At 40.3% G+C, this 15,598-nt stretch overlaps 1 protein-coding gene across 8 annotated transcripts in view; it reads left to right on the top strand.

The window, feature by feature from the left end:
- Positions 1-15,598, top strand: part of FHIT (fragile histidine triad diadenosine triphosphatase) — a 512,252-nt gene that overhangs the window by 417,038 nt on the left and 79,616 nt on the right. For 7 of the 8 annotated variants that reach the window (XM_085235677.1, XM_031555606.2, XM_085235680.1 and 4 more), the window contains one exon: positions 12,442-12,510. The exons of the other annotated variant lie outside the window; for it this stretch is intronic. In XM_085235677.1, coding sequence (XP_085091803.1) covers positions 12,442-12,510 — 69 coding nt within the window. The remainder of the gene's footprint in view (positions 1-12,441; positions 12,511-15,598) is intronic. 8 annotated transcript variants of the gene reach the window in all.

The following is a 15,598-nucleotide window of genomic DNA, read 5'->3' as shown; positions in this document are numbered from 1 at the left end:
TATCTGACCTGATTTGCTAATTTCCAGACAGCTCATATCACTCTTTGAACATCCCTTTGTTAGGCTTGTGGGCAACATATCTGTAGCAGCTACTTCACGATGTACAATTAGCATATCTTTTTAAAAAAAACTTGTAGATGGCCTAAAGTTGGAGTGGCTAACTCTGCTAATTACTTGAAACTCTTTAATATGATACTGGAGATGTTAAACAAATGGACCTGCATTAAATATGCTGTGCTTATGAAAATGTAGCACACAGATTGCAAGTTCTAAAATTTATCAGGCAGACTAATTATTTAAATGTGAGCTATAGGTTACATAAATAAATAGCTCTCTTGCAGTAAATGGCAAGGTGTCAGGGTGTTAGCCACGTGCTACTATGGCAAAGTAAAATTAATGTTAAAACTTCTGTAGCTTTCTCTCTCTGATTAGTAATTCCTTCAATGTTGGTAGATGAGCTGAATTTATGAAAGTTTTGCCTGCCCTCTAGGTCTCTGTTTTGTATTCCTCATGCATTGCAGTCTGCTTCTCACTCTGGCAGCGATGCTGGATACTAAACTCATGAACAGCTCGGCTCCCCACTCAGCTTGTGGAGTGAGGCAGATCCAAACCCACGAGCTTCCCCAGGACACAGGCTGTGCTCCCCCAGGTCCCATAACTTGGTCCTCCGGACACAGAAGCAGCCCACTGGTGATTAGCAGCATGTATATCATGGGGCAGTGGCATAGAATTGCATAGGCAGATCACTGAGGTAATGAATAAATGATTTCCCGAGGCAGGCTCCTTGCATTTTGCTGTTACATGTATGCTGCAGAAGAGATGCATGTGTGTTCAGAGAGATGCACAAAGTGACAATATGCTGCCTGTCAAAGTTATGAAAGCTCAAAAAATCCTATATGAGAAAAGCTGCTTTAACTACTCAGGGAGTTTCATTAAAGTTTCTTGCTATTATTAGTTTTAAATTCACTTATGTCTGCTTTAGTCTTATTTCCAGCAGCACCTGCTGTGGTGGCTTTTGGCAGCAGTGCTGTGGAGGTTGGGGAGTGTTAAGTGACAGGTTGCACATTCCTTGGTCTCTTAAAAGAGGCTTTTTTCCCTAGTCATGCTAATTTACATGCAGTTATAAATGAAACATCCTCCTTTTCCTTCTCCATTTGTCTCATTTCCTGCTTTTTCTGTTAAACCCCACCAAAATCATAGTCACAGAATTGTTAATGTTGGAAAAGAACTCTAAATCATCTAGACCAGCCATTCACCTACCACCAGTATTGTCCATTAACCACGTCCCTTGGTGCTGCATCTATACACTTCTTGGACACTCTGGGGATGATGCCTCCATGGGCAGCCTGCTCCAGTGCCTGACCACTCTTTCAGGGGAGTTTTCTTTTTTCCTAATATCAAACCTTAAATGCAGCCTAATTGCTTGGTTTCGTGACTTTAAGTCCAGGTAAGTGTTTCACTTACCCTGTATGTAAGGGGAATTTGGAGCTCTGACTTGAAGGCCTGATACTGCCACATGTGATGCAAACAGGAGGGAAGGTGCTCAGCACTTCAAGGCATGTGCTCATTCCTCTGCAGACTCTCAGCCTGGGTGTTGCCATACCCCTGCAGAACTACATCATGAAGAGACTCGAGCCCATCCCTTTTGAGGTGTTTTTAGGAGAATGAACCCACTTTCATGACAGTTGCTCAGCTGTGCTGTCTGCATTAGGCCTAGTGGAAGCAATTGGATCAGCTCAGTCAGTGCAAGGGATTAAAAGAGACCAGCTGCTGTCTTAATGGTCAAGCATAAGGCAAACTTGCAAACCTGTCCTTCTGGGGAAATGGAAAGCAGTTTAATTCAGGTTCAGCTTAGAAGATTGAGAATGAAATTGTCTATTAGTCTCAAGCCAGGCTGACGGCACCCACACCGAGCTGGCAGATGCTCTGTGCCCACCAGGCAAAGTTAACCCATCAGTGTGGGCTCCTGCTCACTGCCTGCCTGTGGTTCATACAGCCAGCGGTCACTGAGCTGTTTCCCCCAAGGCCTGTGCTCAGCATGGCTTACAGCTGAGCAGCGCAAGGCCTGCACAGCCCAAACCAGGCTGTGGATTTGCTACCCTGCCCTGTCCCTCTGACACTGGGCTGGTGAGCAGCAGGGCAGGATTCGGTCACCTTAGCAACTCCTTGGCCAGTGCTTCTGAATAACACATTGCAGCAAATTTAGGCCAACCAAATCATTTTCCCGCTCCCCAGAGGAAGGAGAAAGAGGGAGGCATTTGTGAACCTGTTATAAGCTGCTTTCAGCTCTGATCCCAGGACAGCAGACCTGTGTGCAGAGGCCGATGACAAAACTGTGCTGTAACCCTTTGAGGTACCCTCTGTTCAGTGAAAGCTAAGGTTGCTTTGCTGGTCTTTTCTTAGTCCACAGAAAGGGAACAGGAACCAACAGCAGCTTCAGCTCCTGCTTTCATCTGCCATATAAAATGTTTCTGTGAACAGAGCCACTGGTGAACTGCGGAAGCCAGTTCCAATTTCAAGCCCTTCATAAAGTTGTGTTGTTTAAAATTATCTACATTCCTTCACTACTGTATCTTTCAAGCATATCATTTTTTTTCTATCTTTTGTTTTCTGAGCACCTCTTCTATTGCCAAGGTGTTTAGCTGCAAGCATGGAAGGCCATGCAAATAAGACCAAGCCAGCTGCACAGATTTTGCATGCTTTAATTAAGTTGTAGGGCTTCAAATGAATTTGGCTCCAGTTTCTGATGCTTCCAGTCCCTGTATTCTGTTCCAGTGTGGATGTTAAATCGTGCAGAAATGGAGTGTGACCTAACTTTCATGTCAGTTGATCTGGCAGTAGCTGTTTTTGTGTAACTAATTTAAAAAGATTGATTGTTGGTTAATTACATTAATGAACTGAACCAACATGGGCACAGACCAGAGCTCAGCAGTCTCCTAAACAGTCATTAGGAATAGACATCTATCTTTTCACCTGCTTGTACAGCCTCCTGTTGGGTGGTAGAGTGTGCAGAATCGTAATTCTGAAGGTTAAATGACTTAGGTACGTAATCACAAACTGTTCACCTCTGCTACTCTTCTGCCCATATGGCCCTGCTAGTCACAGTTGAAGTCCATTTGGGCAAACTGTCTGTTGAAAGGTCTCCAGGACAGCAAGTCTGGTGTTTTCAGCTGGGTTCCTGGCAAATGCCAGTGTGAATCATAAATTGCCAAAGACCTCTGCCTGAAAGGAATCTGTGGATTTATACAATTTTGAAAGAGCTCCTTTTCCAACAAAGGTAACTTTTGCTTACCAAGGTAAAAGTGTACTAAGCAAAACACTTCACTGTTCTCTCTAGCTGGCTTATGAATATGAAGAAAGATTAAATCAATATACATTTCTGTAATTAAATTTCTAAGTTAAAATACTTGAGTTCTTGTTTTAGCAAACACTGGAAGATGAATTTCTTTGTTTTTGTTATCAACACTGTTCTTGTTGCCGTTCACTAGAGCTAGGTGGGTGATGTGTAGATGTTTGATGCCGTGCAAAAATACTTTAAGTGTAAAATAAAGTTTGAGACAAGGATGCTGACATCTTTTTCTAATATATCAAATTATTACACACTGAATAAGGACTGTGGAATGCACTTTATTTTGTAGTTTTGTAGTATTGCATATCCTTTGCCATTTTTAACTCATCTCTTCGACGGGTCTCTTCAAATAATGAAGGATTTAACCTGAAGTTAGAAGTTTTGCCACTCGCTTGAGCAGGGAAGTGCCTGGAAAATCAAGAATGAAAATACTTTTGCACTATTGGGCTGGGATAATATATCATATTAACTTGCATAGGTTGTTGTCAAAATATTCAAAGATGACTTGTATTGGTGCTGATACTGTCCTATTCTGCAAGGGTTGACCCAGTAGCTTCTGAGGCTGAGGTTATTACAGGGATTTCCATCTTTGGGTGATGGGGTAGGTATCATCTTTGGGTGATGGGGGTAGGTGACCTAGGAAGTCTTATTTTTTCAAAGAAGCTATTTACTTCCACAAAACCATCTTATGTCCCAAGTTCAACAGTGCTAGGAGGAAGTAAGTCAATGAAAAATAAAATTGTCTTGGAGTCATATAGTCTATCGTCAAAACTTGCTTTCTTGATTCTAAGCTCCCCACTGAATATGCAATCAAAATGATTTGAGATTACAAGAGTAAGGACTTGCAGGCTGGTTCTACTTACTCTGTCATCCTCGAGACTTCAGTGGACCATTGAAGGGGGGAACAGCTGAGTGCTGGCATTAAAGATTGCAGGAATCGGTTCTCAACAGCTTAAGAATATATAAAGTGTGAGGCAAAGAATTTGGGGATGACACACGTGCAAATTGCGTTGAATTATGGTTTTATCTAAGATCTTCTGTTTCAAGCTAATTGAAAGACAGAGGCCGCTGCTGCAGGAGGAAAATATAAAAAGAAAGCTGTAAGGAAACATAAAAGTGTTTCTGATCAAGTAAAATTCTGTTTCTGTTGAATGTTTTATTTTGTTCCAGTCACATAAATTACCATCTTTGAAATACTAAAACTCCCACAATCAGCTTTTTATAACAGAAAATAATTTACATTTAAAAGGTTTAACTGAAGCAGCTAAACCTTAGAGATGAATGTGCATATTCGGCAATAAAACAGGAAAACAGCCGTGTTTTGGAATCCAGACCTGCTATATATTAATACTATATTTAATATTATAAATAACTAAATACAGTCTTGTGTATACTGTATGTATACACAGATAAATGCATGTTCTTAGGAAATGTGTCCTTTAGGGTATATAATGCCTCAGTACTAATACAGAGCTGCAGAAATCTCCCCTAACACTGATAGATATGGTGATGGAAAATGCTGTGGACTGAATGCATTTCATCCTTACAGGGCGTTACGAGGCTCGGTCTTTACTGTCATTGGAAACCTTTTTTCTCCTTACATTAGCATCTCTCTTCTACCTTTAGTTCATGAAAGGGAGACAGCGTGTTAATTCTACAGGAAACATTTCATAATCCTAGAATGGGGCTGCAACAGTTGTCTAAAAGGACAATAACCACACAAATTAGAATCATTTCCCACTTAGAATAAGAAACTAGTATGTAAAGCTTTCCTTCCCCCTCCCCCCATCATATCCGTTCCTGATTTATCTTCTCTCATTTTTCCTCCAAGTTCCCTGCCCCCTGCATTAAAGGAGGAGTAGGCCATTACTGCTGCAGTGCTGTTATTCCCTGCTAGCAGAGAGAAGATATATTTCAGTTTTATGGTCTCTTCAAATGTACTCAGGCACATGGAAGAAATACCTTACAGGTGCTTGTATCATTGCAGGTGCGCTGGAGAACTGAAAACCCAATGTATTCCAACAATAATATTTCCCTAGACCTTGGTGTGCTTTATATCTCACCTGGGGCACAGAGCCCTGCATTTACTGGAGTCAGTGAGAAAATGGGTTGAAGTTTCCGCAAAAATGGGCTGAGGCCCTGGGTGTTAATCACATAGCAGTAGCACTGACATCTTGGGACAAACTGTACAGAGCTGCACATGCAGCTACATGCAGCCCTCTGCTCCCTTCAAGGGGCTCGACCTTTCTTGGCATCTGCAAGGTCTGGCTGGGGGTTTCCAAACCTCACTCTTATTAATTTGAGAAACTGAAGTAGTATTATACTGCCCTTCAAATAAGAATTTTCCAGGGTCTCCCATCCTTTTCATTTAGACTGGATCTCTGAGGGAAAAACACAGTAATAATGTACTGCAGCAGCATGATAATTACTAAGTAGATTCTATGTGATTATAATGTTAGCATCTCACGGGGAAAATGAAAGCTTGTACTGTCCCTTTAACGGGACAATTTGATAATCCTCTTAACATTTTCTCTTTTGGCTGATAATATTTCACAGAATTTTACTTTGTAAAATATTCCTAAAGGAAGGCTTAAGCAATAATGCACAGATTATGGAAATGACTCTCATTAACTATAGGGAGAGACTTCAGCAAAGCCATGAACTGCTTCAAAACATGTAACCCCCATTAGGAGCTTCATTTAAATGTTTATTCACAGAGCAGTAAATGTTTATTATGGAACATTTTATTGAAACATAAAGAACCCTAATTATATGTATCACAAGTGTTAAAACAATATGCGTTTATCAAGACTTAACTAAATATCAGAGGTGAAGGGAAATACAATTGCTATTTCATTTGCATCTGAACAACAACAAATTTGCAACAAAACACCTGGGCAAAGTGACCCTAAAGGAAGATGAAGGAGCAGAACAGTAAGGCAGGTGCTCACCAGCTGTTCCCAAGCCTGTGGCACCTTCATTGGTATGTGCCTCAGCCATCTACAAAATGGAAGTAATATTTTCTGCAGGGGCTGCCAGGAATTAGGGTTGTTTCTGTAGTTCTCTAGCATTTTAGAACAGATGCTGCTGTGCAGGTCTCACAGTGTTATGGTCCTATTGTTGCTGACATGATTGTGCGGCGGTTTCAGTGTCCTTGGTTGAGTCAGTGTGTAGTCCTTCCTATTGGTTCTCAGGGCAGTGCTTGAAGTTGCAGCTGCTGGGCAGGTGGGAAAGAAATGGTGGTGGTGGTCCTTGGCCTGACCTTCCTACCACCATGTGGGGACTGTCGTTCCTGGAATTAGGGACTGGCTTAGAGGTCAGAAAATAGCAGTCCAGAAGTATCATTCTACCTTTATTTCCATTTCATTATATATACTGCCTTTCAGAGAATGATTTGGTGCACCACTTCCAATGAAAAGACTATTGAAAAAGTCGTTATTGTACCAGTTGGCTTAGCCTTGGGCTGGAGGGAGAGGCTGCCGGTTCTCACATAAATGGTAAGGATGCCTTCAGCTGTGGAAGTTTATAACCTCAGATCTCAAGAAGCTTTAAAAATCTTTCTGCACATGTTTTCATTGGGTTTCGGTCTCCAGCTCATTCACAGCTCATTTCTTTAAAACTTTATAGTTGACAGATACATTATTTATTGAGGATGCTGAATCTGCACGTTCCTCAGTCGTGTGTGTTTGAAGATGTACTTTGTTGCCAGTCCCCCACTTGGTTTGGTTTCTGATATATTCACAAATTCTTTCCATTGTGCTGCTTTCCCAAGTACTTGTTCTCAGTGCTGAATAAGTATCTCGATATAATCCAAGAGGCAAACTCATGACAAAAGCGCTGGTGATGATAATTGCAAAGCTTTTTCTACTCCCTCCGAAGTACGCACGTGGATCCCAAAAGGTTCCTTCATGAGTCAGCCTGGTGGTGTCTGGTCTGCCTGTCTGTATTGCTCCTTTCTGTCTGTATCATATCCTTACATTACTTGTACTGGTAGAAAAGCAGGATTTGGTTTTGTGCTTTAATAAACTGGAGCCATAGCAAACGTGTTGTGAGAGAACATAACTCTGTGCAGTCTTCTTGGGTTTGCAGCAACCCTTACCACCAGAATGCTTTAGCTGCTGTTCTGGTAGAAGGCAGCACATGTGTGCATCTTGTCTGCAGCCTACTGCAGTAAAGGAAGATGAAATTCCTAAGAACTGGGCGTTTTTGTATGAAAGCGAGTGTTTCAAGTACTTTCCTGTCATCTTTTAATTTTTTATAACAGGTCTTTCAAAGTGGTCTTATGTAATTTATAACTTCTGGATACGCAGGAAGAATTTATGCTGGCAATAATATTGAAGGCTGTGAAAACTGAATATTTTGATTGATACAAACTGCTTTATTTTTAATTTAAAGTGTTGAATAGGACTTTTTTTTTCCATATGTTTCGCTATCCCAATCCAAAAATATTCACTGAACAGAAGCTGCTTCAGCATGAAGATGTCCTTGCCAGGGTCAGCAAGTCATGGGCCGTAGAAATCGGCTTACAAAACGAAAAAAGAGCAATTGTACCAAGTCTGCTAGCATCTGGGTAATGTGATATATTTTTGCAGACAGCAGAGGGAGTGCTTTCTGTTAATGAGCTGTGGATATACAGGCAGGGCTTTCTGCAGAATAATTTTCTAACAAGGATAATTGAGCAGTTAATCAAGAATAGCAAACAAGGGCTCCATAGAAGCCCAGTTTACAGAAAGCCACATGAAAAATAGGGCAATTTTATCCTATCTCAGTATTATGGTTGATTTTCTTTATCACCCACTGACAGCCTTACTTGGAGAATGGTTATTAGTTTGGAATTTCTACAGTTAATCTGGTAGTTTAGAAGAAGCATTATCACAGCCTCCTGTATGAAGTCCATGTCTCCGCAACGGACGGGGAACTTTCTGCAGCAAATAAGGTGTTATCTGTATACCTCAATCATTTTTCCCTGTGAACCAGCGGATGGGGGGGGGGGGGGGGCCTCCTGTGGCCAGCACATGTTGCAGCCTGCCACCACTGGTGTCCTTCCTGCCCTTCCTCCTGCTTGTGCATGGCATGGGCTTGGGGGCTCACTCTTTCTGATCTCCCTGTGCCCCACTGCCTGTCCTGATGTTGCTTTACCACAGAACTATGGAAACCCACATGTTTTCTCTGTTATGAAGAGTAAAAAGTGACAAGGGAATGGTTTAAGCTGATGAAAGACATCTGGTTTTGCTGCTTGAAGACACAGCTCAGCCATGTGCTGCCTTTGCAGCTGAGGGAAATCAGTCCTTTTGCCAGCATTTTGGCAACCCCCTGTTCTCAGCACTGTGATCCACCACCAGGCTTTGTGCATTCATCCTATAGCAACACGTACTGCTAATAGTCCCAGGGTGAGTGCTGGGGAGCTCTTATGAAGGCTATTATCTCGTTTTCTGTTAGAAGCAGAGCTTTGTTGCTTTGCTAACCAGCACAGCAGCTGAGTGAACACAACGTAATGTTAATGAATTATTGCAGGTGATGTCCATGTTCTCCCCTGTGGTGTGTGGCATGGTCATCTGATCTTCACCATTCTGGTCTACTCAGGAAATCTCTCTCTGTGTCTGTCTGCCTGGTATTTTTGCTTTACATCCAGCACAGTGGTGACACATTGATTATTCAACCGTAATTCAGTATATAAAAACAGCCATAACTAAGAACATTGCTTTCTCTATGGCCTTGAGTGCTGAAGCAAAACTCACCTGATGTGAATGTGTGGCATTTGTTTGTCTTTTTTTCCAACAAAGCAGCCTGCAGAGATTTTTTTTTTTTTTGTCAAGATTTGTGTTTTGCAACTCTGACTCATTGGAAATCAACTTTAGATGTGAAGTCCCACCAATGCTTGTGTTGCTGCTAGATTTCAGCAGCAGTGGGAGAAGCAGCCTCAAGCTCCCCCTGCCTCACTGGGAATGTGGGGATCTGGCTTGAGAGCACTTCTTTGCACTGCAGACTTGCTCCTCTCAGTACTTTTTCTAATTCTCTGTCCAGTCTGGGTGTAAATATCTTGAAAGTTCTTCTCCCATAACCTCATCTTTCTAGGCATTAGAAGCAGCCCGTGAGGCTCAGGTATCTTTGACCACCCAGTGTCAAAGTATGTGTACCTGATGTACCACCTGGGTGCATCATGCCACGTCCCCATGCTGTGACATCCAGTATGCCTGTCTCCTGCAGTGATGCACAGCTTTCTCTGTCAGTGTCTGACAAGAGGAGGGAATGTCAGCTAACATGTTTGCACTGCCTAACATGTGTCTGCGTTTTGTTCTTCACATATTGATTGGTCTGTTAACGTGAATGTTTTGGTTGTGTGTCACTTTTCTTGCTTATTAATCAAAACAATGCAAAATGAGGGGAAAGCAGTTTTTAGGAGAGAAAAGGAGTACAATCAACAGTGGTTGAATACAGCCTGCTAGAATGCTTTGGTGCTGTCTGCTACTCACCAGTCACGAGGGTATCCACAATAACAGGGAAGAGTTGAAATGCTTTATTTTGATACTTTATATAGACAGTGTTTGGGTTTTTCTTCTCCAAATAGTGTTTTGAGTGAAGATTTGCCTAATTCTGTTTGTTCGGTTAAAGGAAATATATACAGCCAAATGTTTCGTTTGTATCTACTGACACATTTCAGTCAACTGCAAATGTCTTTTTTGGACTTAGAGGTTTTTGTTTTGTCTGGCTTCAGCCATAAAAAAAAAAAATAACACTGAAGAGCAAAAATAATCAATTAAAGAACTCCCAATGAATCAAAATATCAGCACCTCAAGCTGGGAAAGCCATAAGCTGAATGGCAAACGAGTGGTTCCCACATAGGAACCATTGCTCTGCTCTGTTCTTGTTTCTTCTCCTAAAGCTGAGGAGAAGGAATCTCCTTGAGACATAATTGCTATTCATGGCATTTTTCTATTCTACAAATGATAGAAAGAATTCCAATTTCTATGTATATCTCACGCACGATATTAAGAAAAATAATTGGAATGTCTGGAAAAAAATTGCGCTCTCATAACTGATTGTAGTTACCTCAGATCTGGAAATACCTATTTGTTTTCTGATACAGTTGACAGATTTTGCTGAGCAGCCGGGCGTTGTGTAAGAACATAATGCATGTAGTAAAGGTGACAAACCCTGAGAATGTCCCCAGTGATGCCAAGTGGCCCATATGCTCTCATAAACACTTTCTCTTCTCCTTTTTTCATGCCGATCACATGAGCCCATTTTGGGCAGAAGCTCACATTAGGCTCATTTGTTACCTGCTGTGCTGCTCTGTGCATCTGCAGTACAGCATCTCTGAACTAAGCTTTGGGCCACATCCTATTTGCTTTTCCTGTGTGTGTCCTGAAACACTTTGCCACAGAGGTAAAAATGACTCGAGTGCATAGAAGTTTTGGGACATAATAGTTATTGATATCTGAGATTAGACTGTCTCTATATATATCATCAAGAGAAAATCCTGAAAAGTAGTATTTGTAACCACGGTATCAATTCCTTGTACAAAAAGAGAAAAAAAACTGATAGATAATTCTGTAGTTTTATGGATAAGTTTTAAATCTAAATCTTTTTAAATTTAGGTGGGGTATGCTGGTGAAATTTCACATTGTTGGTACAAACCACAATCTTCATTTCTGTTTTTCTTAGAAGTTTCTCTAAAGCCAAATTCAAAGCCTAGGGCTTCGAAGACCATCTTTAAACTTACCTTGTGATTTTGAGTCATTTGTCATGAGAGCTGTGATGTTCAGATGATACATTGCACTAATACATCACAAGAACACTATCGCTCTCATGATATATTAGTATAATACACTATCAGAACACTATCATTGATGTATTACTCAAAAACACTGTTTTTTAACTCTCAAGAAGCATCCTAATCTCTAGGCTGAATATGCTGAAAGCTGTGGATATTGGTAGGTTTAAGGAGTAGCATATTTGGTTTCTTTAGAGTAAGCTAAGAAAAACAAGTGGTATTCAGACTATTTCATTAAGTGAAACATCCTTGTGATTTCATTTTATTCACTGAACAAATGTTCTTGTAGATGAGGGTAGCATGATATAGGTGTGTTTGGATTTTATTATGAACAGACTAAGTTTTTTTGGTTGAGGTTTTTTTTGGTCTTTATTAGAGACTCAAGCTGTATTTTGAGAATGTTTTAGCAGGTTCATGAATTTCAGTTGATTTCAACTCACCAAGTTGAATCAGATGCAAGCTATCTAAATTCAGTTTGTTGTGTATACAGAGAATAGAAGAAAAGGGGAAAAGATAAAAGAATATTTACATTTTTGTAGCTGAAGATACTGCAGAACAGCAGATCAACATTTCTTTGATTTCTCAGGGATTTTTTTAAAAATCAGAGTAGATTTCAAGTCACAGAAATCTTCAATTGTGTAATTCCTATCTGGTATGAAGAGGCCTGTAATCTCTTAAGGAAAAAAAAGTAAGATAGTAGTAGTAATGAGCATCAAAGTGACAAAATATGTTTGCTTGCTTGTCCTTATTTTTGTTCCTATTCTCCATATCTCATCAGCATTCATGAGAAAACATGTTGTCCCTAACATAACCCCCATGCTGGAAAGCCCAAAGCTACCTGTGCCACTTATCTCCCTTAGCTCTGCTACACTGAGCAATGGCTTTGCCATCAGGAAAGTGATGCTTATGCTTCAGACTCTGTAAATCTGGACCCTTAATTCTCTTGCACTGTAGGTTTGGGGCCACATGACGCACCACTTGGATATGTTATGTTTGGGCTACAGTCTCCTGGGAGGAAAAGCAAAACGTTAAGCTCTTTCTGATCTTGCAAAAGGTGTTGTAATGGAAGTGCTGTACAGTCCGGAATGTTCTTCTGATAGCCATTGTACCTGCATGGTCTCTGTAATGTACTAGTGGTTCCTTCATCCACTGGCCTGAACATCTTTTATAATCTCTGAAGGGTTAAGGTACTTTTATGGAACATATGGAATTTTGTGGACTTCTGTTCAGTTACTGGTATGAGTGGAGGATAATGCTGTTGTCTGGAAAGGAAAGTCATGACCTTGGCAATAACCATTATTTGGTTTCACATTTCTAGCATGTTCATGTCCATGTCCTTCCAAGGAGGTCAGGAGACTTCAGCAGGAATGATGATGTCTACAAGGAGGTAAGGGCTGTTCTCTATTACTTGTTCAGAGTGGTTTTCGCAGTTAGAAGCTCACATCAGAGATACAAGCCTTGCCTTTAGTGGAATTATTTAACGGGCTCCCTGCATCTTTATTGGTTGCAGAAAGTCTGTGCTGAGCACCAAGCCCAGTAGTGAAATTTCACAGCTTGCCTTCTGGCCTGCTTTCTGCACGGTTCTGTCCAGGCTCTGGGCACATCATATTGCAGCCCCAAAAATAAAATTTGAAGAGCAACTTTGCTTATAGATGTAATATCTGCATATGTGCAGATCGTATGACAGAGTTGGGGACATAAGATGTGACTGAATTACTGGCTTTTGTTGAAATGCACAATTGTTTTGGTATTAATAAAAAATTCTTCCCTGCTTGACAGCTGTCACAATGAGTTAATGAAAAAAATCTCACTATTGTTAGATTTATGCGTGGTTCTCAGTGAGTTTGGTAGGATCCTCCATTTCAAATGTGACATCTTTTTTTTCTTTTTAAAAGTAATTAATGTAAACATGTTCAATGCTTCTGCAATACCATATGCTTGAAGAATTCATTCTGTATTCTTCCTGAATTGTTCTGTATTGTTTCCTTTGTGATATATCCATGATGACAACTCACCACTCTCAAAAAATATATATATTTTGAAGTTTTATAATGACTTCAGGGGATGTTGAGGTTGGATATTAGGGGGAAAAAAAAGTTCTCAGTGTGGTGAGGCACTGACACAGGCTGCCCAGGGAGATGGTGCAGTCACTGTCCCTGGGGCTGCTCAAGCAATGTGGAGATGTGGCACAGAGGGACATGGGCAGTGGGCACGGTGGGGGTGGGATAATGGTTGGACTTGGTGATCTCAGTGGTCTTTTCTGACCTTAATGATTCTGTGATTCTCTGACTTAATTCAAAGGTGGTGAAAACATGTTTGCTTTTGACATGAAAGACAGAGATTGAGAACCCTTCTAACATAACCTTATAATGAGATTGCTGAGCAAGGAGTTCAAATGTCAATACGTGATGGCCATCCTATGTGATGCTGTACTTAAAAGCAGTAAAGTGAGGCAACTTGGAAGTTAGTGCTTTTTCTTTTTAAATGTCTTAAGTGGTTTTCAATTCTGCACCAACCCACAAATTCTGTTTCCATTTTTGTCATTTTTACAATGCTACCTTATTATTTTTAACGTGCTTATTTCTCTCTTGTTATATGTAAATACAAAAAAGCAAAACTGTTAATGAAATAGGCTATACATTTAGTGTTGTTAAATGCAAAAGGCATGACAAATTGGTGGAAATTATTTCTATCTTGTCACTTTCAGCTGTAGCAATTGTAGGTGTTGCTTGTAGCAGACATAGGAAGCAAAAATATTTAGACACAGATGTGATAATATATCTTTCAGTGGAACAACGTATAGCCTCAGAGTCTAAACAGCTACTCTTGAATACCAAGGAGTGAACATACGCTTTTATAAAGACTGCATCTGATCGCAGATTTCACTGTACAATTAGGTTGTCAGGAAAAAAACCTACAGCATTTGATGCTGTAGAAATTTGATGCCAAGTTCTATCACTCTCTGGACTGGGAGGGTAGAAAGCCTTAAGCAGTATGCTGTCATAAGGGTAGTGAATAAATCTGTATTAAAATATACTAAATGGACAGATTATTGAAAATATAGCTGATTTAAGAAATTATTTGGAGATAATTGCAGAAGGCAAAAGTTTTTTTATATGATTCATTTCTGTGTTGTACCAAGATATATCTCTTAGTTAAGACTTGAAAATATTGAGGAAGTTCTTGTAGGTAGTGGTGGAGCAACAGACTGAAAATCTGTAAGCAGTAGAGTACCATTAGGTGAGATGTAGGTGCAGGAAAGACCTTTAAATCCATCATCCATGAAATTTGTGCTTAGGACAATCTGTTCGTTTACCTGTTTGTAAATGAAGCTTTCTTTCTGTATATTTTAGTGATAGACAGAGTTGTGGTTTAGGCAGCAGACATCCTTTTCTTCATATTATATGGCACTGAGGCTGTTAGCCTCTCTGAAACAATGTTTGTAATTGTAAAGCACACCTGGCCTAAATTTTGCATGTCATGGTGTCTGGTTTAATTACTGCAAGTAAAAATTGTACTGCAATTGTGTATAATTTTCACAGATTCTGGGTCTCTGTCCTAGTTCAACACATCTATCTCAATCCCCTATCTATCTATAAATGCCCTTGAGCTCTCCAAACTCTGCAGTTGTCATCTGTATATGCTGAGCAGATTGTTGACAAATCCCATTGCTCAGTAGTGTTTGACAGGAAGAGGAGAATGCCCAGATGTTGAGACATCAGTCCTCTTAGGAGACTTCTACAGTTGAGACAGCTAGAAAATACTCACAGGCTCTTGCCGTGTGCTTTATTTATCCTGTTTGGATTGAGAGTGACCATTCTGCTGACTGAAAAGACAGAAAAAGAAACTGTATGGTTGATCCCTGCTTAGTAAAGTGCTTACCGGGCTCTGGTATCTTCAGGCTTTTGGCTATAAAGCTCCGAGACAGCCTCATCTAGAACTGCAAAGTGTAAAGGGAAGGGTATTCTTGAAGGTAAGGTGTATCTTTAGCACTTGGTTTGTGATAGGGCTGCTGATGGACACAAATGCCAGCTAGTTTCCAAATATATTTTTAGATCTTCAATACTGGGACATTAATTGGAAAAGAAATGAAAGGGGTCCAAAACCTGTTCCACGGCACCTTCTCTGACACAGTTCTGGGAATACATCACTTAGTCTTTTAGGTCTCGATACCTTGATGCATATGAAAGAAGTGACCAGATGATTTTCCTTATATATCAAGAGAGCAACTAACAATAAAAAAAGACCACATCAAATATCTTTAATTTATTTCTTTGTCATCTTTGCAGGGTTATTCCTTGGGAGGCTATTTCCTAGGGAGTGTTAGCTATCCTCTGGGCTCACCATAATGAAAAGTTAAAGACAGTTTTTCAGATCTTACTTTTTTTTTTTTGCAATTCTGTAAAGCTAATCCTGCAAGTATGCACAAGTCCAAGTTAAATTGGTCTGATTTTTTCATAGATAGTTTCTGTTTC

Source organism: Meleagris gallopavo, chromosome 14, assembly GCF_905368555.1.
Source record: "Meleagris gallopavo chromosome 14, MGAL_WU_HG_1.1, whole genome shotgun sequence".
In the NCBI taxonomy this organism is placed as follows: domain Eukaryota; kingdom Metazoa; phylum Chordata; class Aves; order Galliformes; family Phasianidae; genus Meleagris; species Meleagris gallopavo.
Note: the sequence above shows the minus strand (reverse complement) of the source record. Positions and strands in the feature narration are given on the sequence as shown.